The sequence below is a fragment of the Saccoglossus kowalevskii genome, chromosome 8 (genome assembly GCF_978046115.1).
Source record: "Saccoglossus kowalevskii chromosome 8, keSacKowa6.1, whole genome shotgun sequence".
Classification (NCBI taxonomy): domain Eukaryota; kingdom Metazoa; phylum Hemichordata; class Enteropneusta; family Harrimaniidae; genus Saccoglossus; species Saccoglossus kowalevskii.
The window spans coordinates 22,198,270-22,219,908 of NC_140648.1; the positions used below are offsets into that span (position 1 = coordinate 22,198,270).

The 21,639-nt window shown below is 36.6% G+C and overlaps 4 protein-coding genes across 4 annotated transcripts; all 4 read right to left on the reverse strand.

Annotated features, from left to right (window-relative positions):
• Nucleotides 1-2,366: 2,366 nt before the first annotated feature.
• Nucleotides 2,367-5,848, reverse strand: LOC146739411 (uncharacterized). Its single transcript, XM_085502351.1, has 4 exons — nt 5,559-5,848; nt 5,177-5,405; nt 2,891-2,946; nt 2,367-2,583 (listed from the first exon to the last, which is right to left on the reverse strand). The coding sequence occupies exons 1-4, from the start codon at nt 5,731-5,733 to the stop codon at nt 2,531-2,533; spliced, it is 513 nt and encodes a 170-aa protein (XP_085358477.1). The 5' UTR covers nt 5,734-5,848; the 3' UTR covers nt 2,367-2,530.
• A 5,484-nt stretch (nt 5,849-11,332) lies between these two features.
• Nucleotides 11,333-13,730, reverse strand: LOC146739412 (papilin-like). Its single transcript, XM_085502769.1, has 7 exons — nt 13,723-13,730; nt 13,441-13,547; nt 13,165-13,320; nt 12,358-12,427; nt 11,904-11,950; nt 11,614-11,766; nt 11,333-11,403 (listed from the first exon to the last, which is right to left on the reverse strand). Exons 1-7 carry the CDS (start codon nt 13,728-13,730, stop codon nt 11,333-11,335), a joined length of 612 nt encoding a protein of 203 aa, XP_085358895.1.
• A 974-nt stretch (nt 13,731-14,704) lies between these two features.
• LOC146739413 (uncharacterized) lies at nt 14,705-15,373 on the reverse strand. The gene is made up of 3 exons (XM_085502770.1): nt 15,232-15,373; nt 14,973-15,042; nt 14,705-14,870 (listed from the first exon to the last, which is right to left on the reverse strand). The coding sequence occupies exons 1-3, from the start codon at nt 15,311-15,313 to the stop codon at nt 14,705-14,707; spliced, it is 318 nt and encodes a 105-aa protein (XP_085358896.1). The 5' UTR covers nt 15,314-15,373.
• An 827-nt stretch (nt 15,374-16,200) lies between these two features.
• LOC146739414 (uncharacterized) lies at nt 16,201-18,887 on the reverse strand. Its single transcript, XM_085502771.1, has 7 exons — nt 18,844-18,887; nt 18,663-18,741; nt 18,019-18,065; nt 17,398-17,562; nt 16,906-16,978; nt 16,706-16,758; nt 16,201-16,478 (listed from the first exon to the last, which is right to left on the reverse strand). The coding sequence occupies exons 4-7, from the start codon at nt 17,555-17,557 to the stop codon at nt 16,201-16,203; spliced, it is 564 nt and encodes a 187-aa protein (XP_085358897.1). The 5' UTR covers nt 17,558-17,562; nt 18,019-18,065; nt 18,663-18,741; nt 18,844-18,887.
• Nucleotides 18,888-21,639: the final 2,752 nt, after the last annotated feature.

The following is a 21,639-nucleotide window of genomic DNA, read 5'->3' on the forward strand; positions in this document are numbered from 1 at the left end:
TTTCAGGCTCGACAACTAAATATAAGACCTACAGTAAACGTGCAAGACTGTCAAATAACCGGAAGTGTCAAATACAGGTAAAGTAAACGTACGCCAAATTAACGTGTGCAAACCGTGGAAATACAGTGACATTAGAATTCATTTGATTGAGGGTCTAGTTATGCTGGGTCAATATGATGGAGATTAAGAATGGAATACAAAACAAATCGCTATCAAGGCGTTAATGAATAAAATATATATTCATTTTACAGTCAGTTTATTTTATTTATCTGAATTGAAAAAAAAATGTTTTGTTGTACACGGACGTCTATGGCAATTCCTGGCAACTGGAATCGTGTTCTAAGCTCATGTGCGACACATGTGTGGTAAACATGTATTTTCCAATAATCCAATGCGTTCTTTTAATGAAAATCACGAGTACGAGTTTTGACCTGGGTACAACGTGCACTAATTACAGCTGGTGACTCCTTTGATACCCTCCAATCACCTTGGAAATTACATAGTTAAACTCGGTAAAATCTCATTTTGCACTAGTTGGTCGGCGCAACAGGCTAGGTAGTGTTAACATTTCGGAGCTTTGTCAATGTTGGAACGTACTAAAAAAAACGATTTTAAAATATAGGAAACCAAGGAACGCGTATGTGATTAAAAGTCCCGAAAGTGTGTTTATGTTGCTCTTGATGTTAAATGCAAGTGAGTTGCTGCCCTCAGTTTGTGACTTCCTGTCCTGGCTCCCTGATTTACCTAAAACTAGATCAACTAGCGTCGCAAACAAAACAAAGCTGACAAGACGTCGGCAGTGCCAATTACGTAATATTGTCTCTGGTGTCTCAACTATTCCCGCGAAATACCCTCTCGCCGCGAAATCCCTAATCACCACGAAATCCCCCCGACTTGTTGTGTCTGCTGTATTCGTATATGAATTTTTAATTAGATTATGCAGGCCACGTGCACATTATGTTCAATGAGTTCAACAGTCGTGTTAAAGGTCATACACAAAAATGGCGCAACTTCTCGCGATTGTTTCTCATCGCGGCTGGAAATATACCCGTCAAATATTTGTTTCTCGTTATTTCTAATGCCGTTATATGCAAGACTTCATAATATTTCGGGAACTATTCAACGATCTCTTCGTCTGCTTGTAGTATATATGGATGGAGGGCTACTTGCCTCTTACGCTACACTGCCGCAAATCATACCGCCCTCTGATAGGTTAAAAGAAAACTACTCACTACCGTACTAGCATTAACAGTACACGCTAAAAAACATCGTTTTTTTATGATTCTGATAGAGGGCGGACGCCATCAGTCAGGGCGACTTCGAGTGGATAACATATTTTTTTTCAATCTAAAATCACACAATTTTTTTAAAAATCGTCCCGACAGGAACCAGTTTACGTACGGTGTGGCGGGAAACATGTACGTTTAACACGACAAGAGCTAACAATTATTTGTAAATGTTTCCACAATTCATGATGACCTAAAACAAGAAATAATGCAGAAGGTACGAGTTATCTAACATCAAAATATTAAAAAAATACAAAGTTGGAGGGAGGTTGTTGGTACAATAAATGTCGTTCTCCCTCCCAATATAGCGGGCGTCGTTTCAAAGGTGATCTTTACATATTGCAGGAAAGTGAATAATAAACCAGCTGTTGTAGTTGGTGTAGTGATGTGTAATAAAGTCAGAGAGGGGCAGTAGAATGTTCGTAGTATGTAGGCAGATCATGAATGGATTTATGGATATGTTGGTTGACAGTGGATTATGATTAGTATGTTTGCCTTTCTTTATGAATTACGTGATGGCAATGCAGAATATTGTCACCAAGATGATCTTGCTAACTATACTGTCTCTAGTCAATGCACATGGGTATAACTAAGCCATACTGAATTCGGTTGTCGAAAAGAGTATATGCCATATTAATCACATGTCAAAGAAATAAATTTGGTACTCCACTTACAATACGATATGCATTCGTAACACATTCGATGTGCTTACACATTCATTGTTTAAAGGGATATTGTATTTTTTTCATCTAAACAATTAAACCAAGATTTTACCAGAGAAAGACTAACCTTAACATTTGAAAAGTTGTTTTTGCAGACATAATTAGCGCGTAGTCAAATATGAATCTCTGATATCATCAATATCACTTGTCTGATTGATGCAAGTGTCTTAACAAGGAAATTATTACCCAGAATGACACGTGCTCAATGTTTTCGTATCACCTTTTTGTTGTATACAGTAATTGTTAATTTACCCTGTTGTGTGTTGAATAGTCTGCCAATGGGTATGTTTTAACTTTACTTCAATGGTGGTCATATTGTTGTCGTCCGAAAAGTGCGAAAACAACAGCAACAACAACATTATTTACAGGCCGAGTTTATTTGAATAAATTCGAAGGAACAATTATTGAATATTAATTAGCTGTCGTAACCAGCCATAGTTATTGATCGTATAATTTATTTGCCAAGAGGGGGTTTGCCGATTAAAGGATGACTTAAAGAGATGAATTCAATCAAGCGTTATCTCAGCCTATTGTCAGTCTTTCAGCGGTAGCCTCGAGCTCGACTGCCTCGATAACTGTAAAGAAAATGAAATGAATTATTTTAATTTTATAATATGTTATGGATGTAATAATCACCTTTATTGTCAATAACATCCATATACATGGTATATTTCATGAATAAAACGAGATTTCCAAACTTGCTTCACATGAATTGTTTTACAATAGTTTCCAAGTTTAACTTAAGGCAATTCAAAATTCCCATCTGCTTTCTGAGATACGTAGTTGTATTAAATGTAGAAGATTGTGACTCGGACAATTTTGTCGTTTGCTTTGGTCCGAATATCTAGAACTTAACAATATAAGTTGTTAAATAAAACGTACCTGTATCCCCACACAGAATCTTTGTGCACGCCCAAGTTCCATCGCTCGTACAGTAACTGTCAAAGGATATAATAATTGTCATTAGACTGATGTAATTTAAGTGGTTGGCTTACATGTGTTATTATGATGGTTCAACTGGCCACTATAGAATCATACACACAGACTTGACTGCTTGGATTGGCACTTCAGAAACGTTAATTTGACATAAGGTTGAAACGGATCATTAAGCACGAAGCCGAATTTGGTGGATACGTTATGGTAACGAAATAAGACCAGGTAGCATTCATTATTTTGTGTTGACCGCGATTTGACATTATCAATCAAGCTAAGAATGTTATAATTATAGCAATCGCTCAAGAACTTTTTGCAAAATTATTATTTCTTCATTTCTTTCCTAATTTCCTTGACATTATTGCATATGAAGAAAAGGGTCCTATTATCATCCAGAATGCATTTCTCATAAGATCATCACGAAACATTGAAATGACCATCTGTCAGCGCCCTCGTGATCCAACCTGAGAAATGTAGCGTTTTAACGTTTATAAGTACTTGGTTGTTAAACGTACTGTAAAACATGTCGAAAAAGCGGCATGCAATTTTAGCAAATTGTGGTAAAATGTTGATTTAGCGAATCTCTTTTGTCATTGTTGATTTCTTTGTCTGGCGGCCATTTTGAATTTATAATAAAGTCATTAGCGACATCTTGAATTAGCGAATGAGTTCTAAATTCGCAAAAAAGACATGGTCGCGAAAAAGACATGTTTTACAGTATTTATTAAAAAGCTATATTAGTGATGGTGTGAGCAATACGACTCAAAACCTGGTTAATAAGAAATCATGCACTATTGTAGTTGCAAAACACAGTGTCGGCCGGCACAACTGCCACATTACTGTAAATTACTCAATTGTTTGAACTCAACAATATATATGTAATGCAGCTAAGAATAGAAAATTGAGAGACGTGACACCAAATGATGGATACACATAGCAGCGAGATTTATGTTCCGGTTACGGATTGTGAAATTTATAATACGACCGGTGCTGACAGTCACGGCTATTCAATAGCCCTGAGTACAGTCTTGTAGGTTGGCCTTCTTCCACTGATCATTCGGCCCCTACATTGCTGAGAAGTCGAATAGACTGGGAATTCGACACTATTGTGAAGGAATGTTCGGGCGATTAAAGAGGCATTCAGCTTTGCAGTTAAAAAATGAGAAGGTCGATACGTCCAACTATTCTAAATACCTGAACAGGAAGGGAAATTACATAAGAGACCTACTACGGTCGATCAAATCGACATTTTCCAACGTCAACCGAAAATACACGCCGCCATCTTGTTCTTGACGTATTTATCAACAAAACGTTGTTTCGTTGCGTAAAACTAGATTTTGTCAATGTTCCAGTACAGTAGGTTCATTTTTCGGCCACAAAAAGGTATTTGTGATCGCTAGATTGGTCGAAAGATGTTTTAGCTGGTTACCGTCATGAAAACGGCAGAACGGTTCTCCGCCATATATTTGTAGGCGGGTGTCGAATCCTCGGTCTATGCGATTTCCCAGTACTGTGGGGGCCGATTGATCAGCGGAAGGAGACCAACCTACAGGACTGTACTCAGGGTTAGGCTATTCGACTACATGACATCTGAGCATTGCTGGCTTTGTTTTATTTGGAAAATTGTTTTACATAGGGTAAAATGTGGGAAATTGTCATACAACCAAATATTGATCTTTTTCGCAATTCAATAACATGTTATTATAAGTAATGATAGGAACCGAACATTTGAAAATAGTTTAATTGAATAAACTGCCATATTAAGTACAAATATTGGGACAGAGATTAAAAATAATAAGCCCCAGACAGGGTGTATCATAACTTGTAGAGCTGTTTGACACTCGCTCATTTCTGCCAGTGTCACTAAATATTTTTGTAATACTAATACAGTTTGTTTACTCCTTCTGGCTTCACCCGCTCTTTTGAAGTTGCTTTCGCTTACATGCTTACTGGTTGCATGTACGTTTTCCAATTTACAGATGCGTTATGAATTGAAATGTCCCAAACGATTGTCATGTAAATATTGGGTTCAACGTCCACACTATAACTGAATCCATCAAGCAATGCAACAAAATTAAACAAGAATATATAATATATGTTTGAAAATAAGCGACTTCGAACCAAGGTGTTAGCATAATGCAATATAGCTTTTTGAATAAAAATTAATAATAAATGTATCTAGTTCATCTTTAGTATTACGTAACGAAATGTCCACTACATTCACTAATAACCTACCAGGTATTGCAGTCTTCTTTTCTGTCATCGCCTTCCTGGAAAATAACGCCCTCATGGAAACATGGGAACAAAGGATCCATACAAATGGTGCCACATATTCCAGAAGCACAGCATTTTTTCTTCCCCTGGCAATCGGTATCATCTTGGCATTCATAGTAGCAGTAACCCTTTGGACGGACATCGTCGATAGAAGGTACCATTGGGCATTGTCCGGGTTTATCAGGTTGTTCTGGAAGGAAGCATTGTGACGTTCAGAGCTCTCAGGAAATAATTTTACACCTCATGGAAACGCTCAGGTGCGAATGCAGCAATCACAACTTTGTCTGTGAAATGACAAGTTCGTACGTAATAGTTAACATATTTAATGTATAAAAATACGTACCGTCACAACAGTATCGAAATTTGTAATCATGACATTGATCACCAGCTGGCTGATCTTTGTCAAGACAAACAAATCCAGGATCGACATCGTGATGTAGGAATACCTGCCCGGTGCTTGATGAAGGTTGTTCAGTGGCGGCGACAACAACTTGGATGAATAACGGATTTTTACACATTTCATTTGGATATTCATCTTGGATTACGGCGGTGATTTCACGATCTGCATCTAAACCTTCACATGGTTTATCGGTGTTGAACCATTTTGTCCACTTGTCACAATCTGGCTGTTCTGTATAATGATATTACATAAATGAAAAACATGGTTAATGAGACGAGACAGTTTTTCGCAAATAATAAGTATTCAATTCAAAGTAATACTCAAATTCAAATATTCAACTAAAATAACGTAAAAACATATTTGTTGTGAACATTGATTTACCAGGACAACATAATCTGACTTTATAATCTTCACATTTCTCATCGTCCTGTTCTTCATTCAAACAAGCAAATCCATTAATGATATCATTGCTGAGTAACACATCGCCTGTTAATTCAGCTGATATGCCATCAATAGTCTGGGCTTGAATTGCGCTGGGTCGTTTGCACGTCTTTTCACATAGAGTTGCTAGCGTTTCTAAATCGCCAATCCCTTCTTCTGGACTGTCTTCGTCGAACCATTGTGACCATTCACCATCACACGGGGGATTAGCTGTTTGAACAAAAATTACACATATAATACTGCATATTACACAACGTTATCGGACATGCCACAACGAGGAATCAATGTTTTTAACCACGGGACAACATCTCAACAATTATCGGAAATCCCGCGGAACACGGTGACACAACTATTTTAAAGGAATTATTAATTAATTTGTGACTCAGAAAACATAACATGTGAATGTATACCGGTTTTCCTGCAATACACACTATAATAAATGTGTTACCTGGACAGCAGTATCTCACTCGAGAGTCAAGGCAAGTGTTATCTGGCTGATCTGCCATCCGACACACAAAGCCAATGTCCGGTGAATAATGCAAGAATATTTCATCAGTATCTTCTGCAGGAATACCGTCTAGGGTCTGCACTTGTATCGCCGATGGATCGGTACACATGATATCACCATACAACTCGATGGCAAGTGATGTCGTTTCCCAGTCCCCAGTACCTCCTGGGTTATCTCTATCGAACCAGACAGTCCATGCACCATCCACACATTCTACAAGTATATTCCAGGCATACATTATTCATGAAATTTTAATGATTCGCGATTATTCATGAACTAAATGAGTAGTGTGCACTCATCTGTATTTGGACAGCACACTGATGTCAAGTCAGTTGGATGGGTGTAACAATGGTAGCCAAATGGACACTGCTTATCAAGAGAATCACAACCAACGGAATCCCATCAGCACCAATTAAAGGAATTCCCATAGGGCAAGGTGGTTGAACTATAATATTACAAACACCCACGCAGTAATTATTAGTGAGCCATAGAATATGTAGTACACACCACGGTGCATTTAAATTAAATTTTATATAAACTGTACTGCACCTTACCCGTTTACCTACGCTTCTCTATACAAATTAATATTATGGAAACATTTTTACATAGTGACATCCAATAATGTTTTAGTCTCAGAAGCACTTCTTGAAAATTTATCTTACCACAATCAGGGTCCGGTTTGCAGTACCACTTGCCGTTTCTACATTCGCTAAATAGATTTAAACAAACGCAGTTTATATTAACTGTTTCAAGAATATATGCAATACATACAACAAGGTACAAATTATCTGCTATCGTTGATGTAATTTTGATCAGGCAAATTTCTAATCTATGAACACTGATGGCCAATCTAATGGTAATACGGGCACAATACTGAGAGCATATTCGAAATTACTACACAAATGCCCCCGGGTAATGTCGCGTCAATGTTCATGTGGATATATGTGTATATCGGTAACACCTTAACGGAGCGAAACGACCACTTGCGTAGTCATAAATGCAATCTGATTAAAATCCGATGTAGTGTACGGGCTTTAATTAATTATTTTGGCTATAAACTTATTTTATTTTTGTTATTAATGCCTTTTTATTTTATTATTTTACTTTGATTTTGTATTTTTTTTAAAATTCCGCCCTACATACATCTGACCCGATGCCTATGTAACGATATTTCCAAGAGACCAACTATCGACGATTTTAGTCAACGAATCACAAATCTCCTTCTATAGCGCACGTGATGACGTCACCGGGCAGAGTCAGGTAGCAAACACACTCGAATAAAATGGCGGATTATACCGACGTTAGCGACCGAGAAAAACACGGCTGATTTGGACTAGACACATCGCAATTGATCAGGAAATATTTTTTTGCTCCAGTTTTCTGCGTCGATGTCGTGGGACGGTAAAATCAGGTTGCATTGTTTATATAGCTATTTACAGTGTTCTAATCATTATGATTTACTTATTTTTTTGCTTCCATTCTAGATAATTATACTCTGCGTTTGATGTAAAATTGAAGCGATGACTGAATAAACGAACCTTGGCTGGCGAAGATGTATCAGGAAGTGGGCAGGACTCCAGAAGACGTACCTACACTTTATGCAATTTTTTTAATTATGCTAATTTATTCATGACGTGGCAGTTTCTGTGCTCATGAATATTTATTAATTTGTGGGTAAATACATTTTGAAAGGGGCGATATATTATTTTTGGGGGAAGAGTTAGAAAGGGGGATCAGTAATCATTCGGGGGTCAATACAAAAGAAGGGACCCATTTGGAGAGCAGCCATGCTCCTCGTGTCTGTTGATGCACGTGACCTACAGCTGTCAACTGTGTTCATTCTTCGTCGACTTCGACTGGCTTCCATGTGAGTTAGTATTCTTGTGTTCTGACTACAGTTTTTGAATCCGTTGTTTAGGTTTTTAACGTCTTTCATGTCTTTTGTAGGAGTGTCCAATCCGTGATTCGAACTTGCGATCTTTGAGTTCCCACCGCACTGTCTTGTCCACTGTACCACGAGCTTTATTGTTTGCGAGAAAAAGATGGGCAGGCAAGGGAATTGAACCCGGGTCCTCCTGATCACTATGTAGGGATCTGATCCACAAGACCACGATGGATTGACTGGTTGTGTTTGCACTATATAGACTATATAGTGTGTGTATATATAGAAATACAACATATTTCTATTATTGAGTTACAATTGTCCAAAAAATTGGCAATTTTGTGTTTTACTTGTGTAAACTATATACATGGCATAACCCGTTAGTGTACATTTTGCCAATTGGGTGTTTGCCATTTGCGTTGCCCATACCTGACCCGACCCTAATGCCAAGACACGTTCCTGTTAATAATTCCGTTGCCCAGACCTGACCCGACCCTAACCCTAATGCCAAGACACGTTTCTGTTAATAATTCCGTTGCCCAGACCTGACCCGACCCGACCCGACCCTAAACCTAATGCCAAGACACGTTCCTGTTCATAATTGTTCAATAATGATACTCTGTTGTGCACTGTCTGCGGGTAAGTTGCATTGATGTCAACTGATTAAACAAGTCGCGTTTAAGTAATCTCCACTATTAACAAGTTGTTACATTGTGACAATAAATGTGTGGACAAATATTTTAGACTTATTTTGGTGTAAACAACTCTCATTTGATTAATTCCAACAATTACAAGTTCTTAAATTGACAAAATGAATGTATGGACAAATATTGACCATTATACTTGTGAGTAAATACCTGTTGTTTAATTTCCACCTCTACAAGGTTGTTAAATTGAGAGAATAAATGAGTGGATAAATATTTGATACTTATTTAGGTGTAAGAACTCGTGTTTGACCAACTTCCACCATCGCAAGTTGTTAAAATAATGAAATAAATATACTGGTATCATTGGATATTTTATTTAATTGTGAAACTTTCTAACAAAATGTTAACTGCTGGCTTCGAACCCCCAATCAACAATTCCGCACACACAGTATAAATTCCACCACACCACAGAAGATATTCGTCTGTTGCCTGAATTGTTTTCGTGATATAGGGAACGCCATCGACGCTTTAACAAAACTTACCTTGACTTGGGTCTTGTTTATCTCTTGTGACTGGAAACTGTTGAACAAATTGCTCGTCGTCCAGGTTAAGACGTAAGTTATTTTATTATTTATTCATTCAGTTTTGCATGGTGGAGTTTTGTGAGGTTTATTATTTTTTCGCGACGTTCTTTGCTTACTTGTTTACGGTTTGAGAGATTTCAGTTTATTTGATTTACGCTTTTACGGTAGCTCTGAGCGGGAACCCACTGTCTCTTTCAAGCTAATTTTGTTTTATTTTGATGGCACGCTTGTGTACCACGCCACGACGTTGGTCGTTAAGTGGTGTTCATTTTTCTAACTACTCCAGTGTTCCGATGAGTTGAACGGAAAAGCCAAAACGATTGCTCGTTTCTGATTGCTTCGGTTCTGGTGAGTGTATCTAGTGTGATTCGAATCCGTGTCGTTTGTATTGAGCGTTTTTTTATTTCCCATGTTGGCTACGCCGTAATATGCAACCACTTCCCCGTTTTATTGTGATTTTGAGAGTGTTTAATGATGTCTTCCTCGCCCGTCACGCCATGACCCAGTTTCAACCACACGGCCATTTTGCAACAAGTGCGTGACACTCGGCGTCACCTGACTGACTATATGATCGTTGTGTTCAACTGTTAAAGCTAGGATTTATTACCGTTATTATCATTATATTGTCACATGATTTGTTTTACCTTATGTGCAATGTCTTAAGTATCTTTATTGTAATTTCTATATACCAATTCGTATATACCGAGGAAATGACCCCGATTGAAGGTCATGTATTTTGTGACGTCACCAAATCGTGTGTAGGTACGGCTTCTAGATCCGTGCCAGGAAGTGTACACATTTGTTGGAAGTGAAAAAAATATTCAATGTAATGACAAAAATTGTAAAATGCTGTGGAATTTCTTTTGTAAATAAAAATATACTAGCAATTTTCTATTAATGGTTTATTCAAGTGGGCAAAATATAATGTACAGAAAGATTGCCCGTAGAGTATCTCTACACTGAAAAGTAAGCAACCGACAGCCTGTATAAAAAGGGGGCTGTGATTGGCTGTTACTTACGCGAGATTTGAACGGGACTTACATAGGCGTTGGATCAGATGTATGTAGGGCGGAATTAAACAAAAAATCAAAGTAAAATAATAAAATAAAAAGGCATTAATAACAAAAGTAATAAAAATAAAATTAAAACAAGTTTATAGCCAAAATAATTAAAGCCCGTACACTACATCAGATTTTAATCAGATTGTCATAAATGGTAGTTACAGTGAGTGTAAAGTAATAATATTATTATTGTTGTTTTTTCCGATAAGCAGTGTCCGATGTTTACAGCAGTGCAAAAATGTTGAAATTTGTTTCGTGTGATGTTATACAAAGTACCCCCGCCCCTTTGTCGGGTCACTGGTGTCATTCACTAGGAGAGAACCAATTACTGCACGGACAGGTTTACCAGAACGTTATTTTCACCCAAGCTAATTGTTGGGTTTTGTTTTCCACTGATTCTGCATGAGATTACAGTGCCAGTTGTTGGTAATGTCGGAGCTAATAACTGTTGAGTTCGAACACATGTTTTTATATACGAATTATTTTTGCACCTATTGTAAAACATCACACAGTGATTATCGGGGAAGCAATTACAATATTGTTACTTTACACTCACTGCGGGGAATACATGTGTGGAATAGACGTTTTTGCTGCTTACCATATTTCACAGTTTTCGACATGCGTTTCAAATGGATTGTAGTAAGTACAGTTCTTTTCACAGTAACCTAAGAACGGTTGTAAAGAGTTTTATAATGGCGATTGTCGAATACTGTCGTGCAGCATTCAATCAAATCACCACATATTACAAACGTCATAGCACCGGGCATGTAAATATCATTATACTAGTACAGTGTATATTGTTAACACACAAATATGATGTGATATATATTTCTTAATTATACCCGAAGCATTTCCAAATTTAAACGCTGAAATACCTTCAATATAATGTCCACCCAGGCATGAAGGAGGCGGGCAGTTTTTAATGTCCGAACAGCAAAGGTAATCCTGATCAGGATTTGCAATACACTCATCGCACGATACCCAGCACACTTCCGGTACAAAATCGATTGGACAAGGACATGGTCCACCTGTGAAAACAATCATTGTCACACATTGCAACACACAAAAAACAATTACAGTCGAGCAATTCGAACTTACTATTGTATTAATTTTGAAATTGAAATGTCTGTGTATGCACGACATTTTAAACGTAACATGTACTCACCGCATGCCAGGTCAGGTCGACAAATCCAATCCCCTTCTCTACAAACGCTGATAGAAAGTATACAAATGTTTTGTTCAAGAATATTTAAATCTAGTCTACGATTGTAAGTTTCGTATTAGTTAAATCTAATAAGTCTAATGGAACTTAAAGGGCGGTAGTCGTCACGCCAGGCATGCACGAGACATATGGGTCTCATATAAACAAAGATGGCAACTTGGCAGATCAACGAGTACAAACTGAGACGTTACCAAGAATTAATTAGGTATTTTTAGGTGATTGGAATGTATCAAAGGAGGCAAGTCGCGCTCAGGTTAAACCTCGTACTCATGATTTTCATTAGAAGAGCGCATTGGATTGTGGGAAAATAAATATTTATCAACACAAATATCGCACATGAGCTGCGCTACGACTGCCGCGCTTTAACCGAAGATAATCAGAAAAAACAATCTCTTACCATGTTTCACAATCTTCGTTTACTACATCTCCTGGCGAGTAATACTCGCAGTCCAACTCACAAAATCCTTCTGTGAAAATTAAAAAAAATTGTGAGTGTCTATAATTATTATCTCTTTGAAGCGCAAGGGTCAACATGTGTCACCATTCGCAATTTCTTTAAATTTTCAAATATTTTTTAAGTCCATTTGAGCCAAAATTAGAAATAAATAAAAAATAAATATACATGGGCAAAATATTGTACTGAGGTGGTGGGAAATGTGGTCCAAAGATTCTGGCAATCGAGATGTTTGATTAGGTCAGAAACAGCCATACACGCTCATGTACAGGTTGTGTGAGAGAATAATTTTGGAGGCGAATATACGGGTTCTCTGGGGGGGGGGAATAATAGCATACATTGTAATAAATTATCCCCGAGCACGGCGTTGCAATTCCGTGGATATGGTATATCCACTATATTACGTTGTATGGTGATATTCTCTTGAGTGTGTAGTAGATTTCATATATTACACATATTGCGTACGCGTAGTATGTTATTCGCGGGCATTTTCTCGATCAATTCGCATATAAATTTACCATTTTAGGCAATTATAATTACTACAACGGGCTGATCGGTACCTGTACCTCGATTTCTATTTCTATGGTATTATAGTCAATTTAGTTCTGGGACATAAACTTAAGCCATCCAGATCCAGGCATATAAGACGTGACTAAAGCCAATAAAAGGACAGGTTTCGACTAAGCACAGAAAAGCGAAGGTCAGCTGATATTCTCTAAGCTGTTGTATCTATACTATAATTTCAATTACCTGGCGTGTATACTCCTCCAAGACATGCTGGTGCCGGGCAGCTACCGTCGTCGCAACAAATATAGTTTGGCGTCGTTGATGCATGTTCATCACAAACGTCACAATTCAACCAACACATTTGCCCCAGAAATCCTTCAGGACACGGGCATGGTCCATCTTTTTTTGGAAAAAGATATAATAATGATATTCACGTGATACTAATCACATGCAGTGATGTGTGTTAATATTCTTGTAATATCTATGCCATTACGAGTACACAGATGACATGTTGCTCACCGCAATGTCGTCTACACGCTTCTTCAGTTTCAAAATTATTGTTGTTTCCTTCACATCCTCCGTATATGAACTCTATACACTCATTTATTTCACAGTCGAAGTACCATCTGGAAATGGAACCTTTACACGTACCAGGATCAACAGGTAAACAGCAGTCACCTATAATTTTAAAATATTATCATATATCTGTAATTAATTATTACTGAAATGAATTCTATCATTTTGTTAGGAATCCGTATTTATAAACTGGGATACTGTAAATTCCATTTGCACATTGCTTACCTCCGCATTCTTTTTCGCAATCTGCTCTAGTATGAAAATTGTTATCATTCCCCTGACATCCACCGTAAATAAATTCTTTGCACTTGTTATCCCTGCAATCGTGATACCATCGTGGCAAATATGCTTCACACGGTCCAGATTCAGGTTCAAGACAGCATGGGTATTTATCTGTACAATTAGATACCGAGCTATTACTATTTCTGCAATACCTCTGTTAATGACATTGTGAACATATTGCGAGAGATCGAATCGTACAATTTGCACAAAAATATGTTAGTTCAGTATATATGGCCATAATACATTTTTTACGAGCATGACCCTACCTGGACAACATGCACCGTATTCAAAATTAAGCACACAGGAATATCCAGTCGGACATTCTGTAAATGCGCAATTGTACGGGTATCCAGTTTCAGCTAACAAGGGCTTCTCGCAAGGAACCCAGTCTGTTGGTAAAAAAAACAGAGTGTATTATACAATAGTAGTCAAATATTACTACGATCTGATCTAAAACAGTATAACGATTTCCTGTCAAACTGATGTCACAAAATACTGGGTTTTTTGGTATTGTCGAAAAGTACAATAAACTGGCACAAAGAAAAATATAAACTCGTAGCTGTTGACATAGAAAGTAAAGCAAGTACATAACACGGATTACATGGCAGGGTAAATTATAATTAATTCAAAGTAGACATTTTAATACTACTGTTGGACTAATGTTTGTATCATAAATGTAGCACCTAACGATATTCACAGAAATTGCTGGTGAGTTTCAACATCAGACGATCAAGTGAAATCAACGTTCATATTATAATGTTTAACTTAAATCCTACCACCGTTACAGCATATCCTATCAATGCATGTGAAGCCATATACATGCAAGCAATCTGCATCTGTCAAACACGTGACTACATTACCCACATCGTCCGTTTGTGGGGTAACACAAGCTATAACAAAAAAATCAAACGAGAGAATAGTTACGTTATACATTTCCCGGTGAAGATGCGCCAGTACTGTTTATGTAAATTACCGTTTGCGCATGCAATGGACACGAAAATAACATTATTGTGACGTAAGCCATAACAGAATGTTTCTTACTGCAAGATGGGTCTGTGGTACAGGGGTCCCATTCGGCGTTTGTGCATTGACTGCACGAAATAAACAATGTACATTAGACAACACAAATTACCTACGTAAATATAAATGAATTGCCAATCGATTTATATACAAGGTATTTCTAAAGTATATACCATTCTGTGCATAGTGGTACTGTTATAGTATCTCCTGGCATAAAGTATTCACAATCATATCTACAGTAACCTATAAAAACAATAGAAAACCACAATAATGAGCGCACATGTAGTACATATTGTAATATATTATACATGGATTAACACTTCCGGTCATTTGTTGAATCAAACACAGGTGCTACAGATTTAACACATTTGCACTTGTATGTCGCATATACTGCATGTTACCATAGTAAAAAATAACGTGAACATAACCCACCAACAGTATTAATGAATCCAACGCAGCCTCCTGGACACGCTTTCTCATCAATGCAACAAATGTCGTATGGCGGATGGTTCATACAATTGTCACAGTTGGATAGGCATACTGGAAAGCTATCTATTGGAATGCGGGGACAGGGGCATCCAATCGGATCTCCTATAAACAGGACAAACGAGAATCACGTGAAATTAAATGTACGGTGTGTCAGATGTACTTCATAGCAGTCGATAAAAACTAATTAATATACGGTACTCACTAATAGGACAGCACACCGATAGACCACTTGAATCTAGCGCAGTGCATTCATATCCTCTAGGACAATGCTTTATTCTCGTTGCATAGTATTCTGATGTCAGAAGAGCTCCTGAACAGAACACTGTTCCAACACCATCTTCTACATAAGAATCACCTCCGTTCGGACATATTTCATCTAGAAAAAAAAACCCATAAATATACGTTTTATATACTATACTTTACTGATAATTGTAGGTACAATAACTTGTTTTTAGTGATGTTGTTACTTACCACATGGTAATTTCTCTATGCATGCCATGGCGCCGTCTATACATTTACTGAGAATACGAACAAAACATTTACTAGTGAGAATGTGATCGCCGATCCATGTGCTACCAATCATAGTTTCGTCAACAGGTTTTAAGATGGGGTTTGCTATTTATTACTTCACGTTCACTAAATATGAGATTGAATAGAGAACACCAAAGAAGATGCTACGAAAATACACTGTTTTAGCCGACATTATTATTAAATCTGTAATACCCACCATAACACACAGTCTGGCATCAGAATCACTTCGCCATTCGGAATCAGAACTCCATTAACAACGCAATCTCCAGCTACAGATATAAATAAATACACATACAATCAACGGTTGATGTCACCAATTATCCCGTATGATGGCATGCGATAAGAGTTACGGTTTCGCATAAATGTTTTGCGTGGTCATTTTTATCCAGTCCATTGACAACGTGTCGGTGAACAATATTTGAAAAGAGAATTGCAATAACAATCACCACTGAAGACGATTTGTAGTGAAAGGGAAGACTTACAAATTGCTGGACAGCATATACTGTATCCGAGGTCCAAAGGATGGCAAAAATAATCAGCCGGGCAATCCCCTTGTGTAAGACCTAATGGTGCATCCAGTGGAAGTGTACAAAAATTAACGTCTGTTCCCGTACTTGTATAGTAATCATCGCCATTGGGGCAGATGGGTTCTGATGGATCTATAAAAAAAGTGTGCTGGTATTAAAAAGACAGGCAACAACAACAGAGTAATTTGTAATAGGTCATACAACTGTATCTACAAGCAGTATATATACTTGCAATCATTTCATAATATTGTTTGTTGTTGGTTAATTTGCTTCATCGACCAGAACTTGTATATATTGCCATATTTATTACGTTAACAATTGCTGTTGAACTTGAAGTACTAAATATTGCCGGAACTTACCACAGATAAGACCAGGGGGATACAAACATACAAATCCACCATCCCGGCATTGACTGGGGACACAATCAAAAACGTTAGTGTAGTGATATTGCACGATTGCCAATACTACTTGTTCATGTCATTAGCACGTATAGGCAGTGTACTAGCGCATGGGCAGCATGTCGTTAACTGAACAATAATAACAAATATGTGAAACCTACCAGAGGGCGCAGCCCCATATCACGGTTCCACCAACTGGGTACGCAACGCCGTTATAATAACACACATCATCAACTGGTAAATAGAGCAAATGAATGTATATAAAATTACGGTCTTGAACACCTAGAAAAGATGTTTCTTTACTCTAAATGAGTTACGTTTAACAACCTAGTTGGCGGAGAAAAAGCAATAACATTTGAAAACACTTGCGAAGATGTGTATATGTTAATTAACCCATAATATAAATGAGGAATAAATTAGAGACTTTTTTTATTTATTTGTTAAAAGTAGCAGTTCGTAACAATTAAATTTGTCGTTACTTAGCAGAGTAGACATTGAAACGTTACAATCGTTGTACAGAGTTTCAAAAATGTAATTGTGACAAAATGTAATATACGCGCTTTGCATACGTAGCATGGGGCAGGACAGGAACTGTGACGCCTTAAAGTCTGATTTCGCAATGCAAAATGAAAATAAAATATGTAAATACTTACGTTTCAGCGGGCAGCACACACCGTGCGAACTCGTTATCATGTTACAGTAGAAACCACGTGGGCAGGTCTGAGTTAATATACTATCGACACCAATTGCAACGGAGCATAATGCATTCATGTTTTGGTCGTCTTTATAAGGTTGTACTCCACTGGGACACATTTTATCTACAGATAATAAATTTAAAAATGATGTCTAAAACTTAAAACCGACTAGGTCAAAATAAAACTGTTTATCTACAAATTTATTTATTACAATTCATCTGACACCGCAATGCGATAAGAAAATCTCTATAGCATGATCACGTGCACACGGTGACGTTTATCGAACATTAAACGTTACACGTCATCAATTTATGTGTATTTGAAAAGGACACCAGAGAGAAAGAGCGTTACGAGAATTGGCAGTCACTGACACGGTTAGACGCCATTGCTAATTAGCATAGATCATAATATGATACGTGTCTTTATGAAAATGGGACTCATGGGGTGTATTATCCACTCGCCCTCGATTTGTGGATCCTACTAGTCCATGACGTCACTAGCGTCAACAAACAAGTTATATTATGTGTTAACAAATCCTTTTCACATTTCATATGCAGAGGTTAATGGATATACACTTACCACATAACGGTGTGTCCTCACATGTAATCCTACCGTTTACACATTGACTGAAAAGAAACAAAGTCAATATTATAATGACATCTGGATTATGACAAACATGTGCAACAAGATAACTTGATAATGATAATACGAAGTAAAGTGACATAGCAGAAATGCCCGGATGTCAAGACGCCCGCAGGAGAACAAACCTTAAACTATGTATGCATAAAATCTGTGTGATGTATGCAGCATTAGAAGCAATTAAATGACATCAACAATCGAACAAAAACAAGTTTGGATCTAAGTGGAGCAAATATGTTACCAACCAACAATTTAGACCCCTAAATAAATGTACGAGCACGAGGAATTGAGAGCTGTCAGTTTATATTTGACTTTCAGTTTCTTTGTGACTCATCCCCACTATACTCATTAAAGCCGGTGAACGTTCAGGGGAACGCTTTCCCTATGGGGTCAATCTAAACTAAATAAAAACTGGTGTGAATATATTTTGAATAGGAACGCATAATATCAATATAAACATAATAATAAAAGCCGTTTAAGGTCTTGAATCCCAAAATGTAATTAATTTATATGGAATGCTAATAAAGATATGCTTCCAAAAGTTAATTTTCATTTTAAATAGTTTCTTACATATTTTAACTCACCATGCATAACACTCGTCGTCAATATAGTAATCACCATTTGGTATAAAAGCATTATTCACATAGCAGCCCAAAGTAGTATCTGTCGGTACAACAAATAAAATATATTAATATTCATAATTGAAAGAAAAATTTATAATGTTCATACAATTGTGGAAACTGAATTATATTAAAAATATTTTACCATCAGGACAGCACAGAGAATATTTATAGTTGGTATCTCCGAGACAGGAATACCTGGATGGACAGTCTTCTATAATGATGGATCCCGTTTGAGGAGTGGTACCACAAAACACTGGATAACTATGCGAGGTCAAATGAACACCACCGGGACATGGATGCACATCTATGAAAGGAAAACTTTATAATATAATTTCATTTCTTTATCGCAAGCCAATTTGACATAATACATGAAACACGCTTGTTTAGACAACAATAACAATGTTGTAAAATTGACTGATACGATATCCATGATGAAGTACTGACTTCAAAATCATTGGAGCTAGATTGATTGTGTGGAAAATCATAAAACTTCATAAAATTTCTCTAAAAAAAATCTGTATGATTTTGATTGCACATGCTGCTAATAAATTATTAATTTGCTTAACTAAAAATGCATTAGTTTAAGACAGTGATGTGTAGAAGTCTATTCTAAATTACATTTCTTCATGTGAGGTAGGTTATGTAAGAATTTATAATATTGTGTCTTGGTTACTGTTAGTGAACATGAACAATCAAACTCCGTGTATTGAGTGCTGGTACCATGATAATTAAATTACTTTGCAATTTTACGTTCACAAATCTCTGAAATATGAGACATCTTTTATTAACATAGTAATGATTGATAAACGATGAACTAAAAAAGTATTAAATTTAAAGGATTTTCTGGTGGAAACTTTTTAAAGCAACTCACCGCATATCTGTACAATGCACCTAAACGCCGTGCCTTGGCACTGACTGAGTAAAGAAAGTAAATTATATATTCAAAATAATAACACATATACAAATCGAACAGAATTCACTGTCGTGTTTACTTTATATTACAATAAACGTGTATATTGAATGAACCGTGACATTATATATTGCATTGTACTCGTACATACCATAGGACACAGTCTATTATACGATAAGCACCATCTGGCCAGACTGAACCATCACTCATAAGACACCCATACGGCTCTACATAAAATGGGGTTAGCAATATACAAACGTTACTCTCCTATTGTTAACCAAGACAAAACCGAGGTAGAAAATAAGTTATGTCATTGACATTGTATGTCCACTGTTGCTGGGGTGAACTTTGTTATTATTATATCGAATAAAGCATATATTGAAATTTCATTGTATGAGTACTACAATATACATTGATATCAAATTCTCACTTGTTACAGCAACCTTGCAACAATAATCACAACATTTTTCGGAGGTACCGCAGTTCCTGTCACTTATGCACGGGACACATATTTGGTCATCATTACCAATTCTTGGACATTCGCCAAGGTGATCTGAAAATAACAAAGTACGGTACGACAATATCATCAGAAGTAGGAATATTTGATAAACGCGTTTAAAACTCATTAGCCCAAATGTGAAGAGGAAGTATAAAAATATACAGAGTACGTGTATTAAAGTAAGAAATTCCAAGCTTCCGTGATTATAAAACAAAACAAATCTTTAAGAAAACCAAATCTTCAAAATAAAAGTTATAAGGTTTATACAAACAGCTGACGTGCGAGTGTTATGGGACTTATTTTTATAAATAAATTGGTGGATATCTAGCGTAATTACGGTAGAGAAAGATAATAACTAACAATAACTTTGCTAAACTACGAACATGCTGAACAAGGCAAACAAAGCAAACAAATTAAGGAGCTATTCCAAATAAAGTTCTAAAAGATGGATATACATCGTTATTTGTTGTGCCACATTCCCACTCATGTTGTGATATCAAGATCACATGGTGTATCGTTTAGAATTTCAAATACATGTCAATAGTTTTTAAAAATCTTAATGAAATATTTGATTTGTTATTAAAATATGTCTATACGCAGACGACACTTTTGACGTTCTAAGTAATCAAGCTTAGCCGAGATAAAAACAGTTTGACAACATGAGGCGGGCAATTCCCAGCCTGAAGACTCGAATCATGATTGCATCTTTATATTTAAGTTTGTTACAACCTCCTTGGTAAAAAGTGTAACTTTGAATGTAGTACTTTTGAAATCGTAATATTTTACGATATAACAAGAGTGAAAATATACTGGAACATTTACTTGCGTGCAACAAATTCTTCAGTACGGTTTATTATATCCAAGTCGTATTATAATGAGGTAAATCATCAATGATATTGACTCATAGTTGTATTATTAACTATTTTTGACGTATTACAAAACATACACTTTAATGATTACCAAGTCGATCTAGCTTGCGATTAACCCGAATGCATAATTTGAGCTGTGGATTAATGAACAACATTAAACCAGTAAACAAAGGTAAGTCTGCTGAAACATTTCTGTGTTCCAATGTTGCAATAACATATCCAACCATAAATCCTCAAACAAAAGTCTTATAGGGAAATCTACAAGTCCAAGAACACAAAACAATTGATTGACAACCATTGATAAAACGGCACACAATAACAAAACAAATCTACATAGTCAATAAATAAGATGGCACTCAATGGTATAATCAGTTATGGTATAATTACCCGAACAATCCAATACATTGCCGTCAGCATCATAGTATATAGCGTTACAACCACCGCAGTAATCAGCTTCACATCCAGCATAAGGAAGTTCGCATGACGTCATATCACATGGATCCACTAAGCAGTTAACTAATGATCCATCGGAACATCTCAATTCTAGAATAATATTTCAAATATATGAAATGACTTTCAACAACACAGTCGTCACTACAATCTATATGATGCCTGATATACTTTATAAACTATTGTTATTATAATAGTATTTCAAACTAT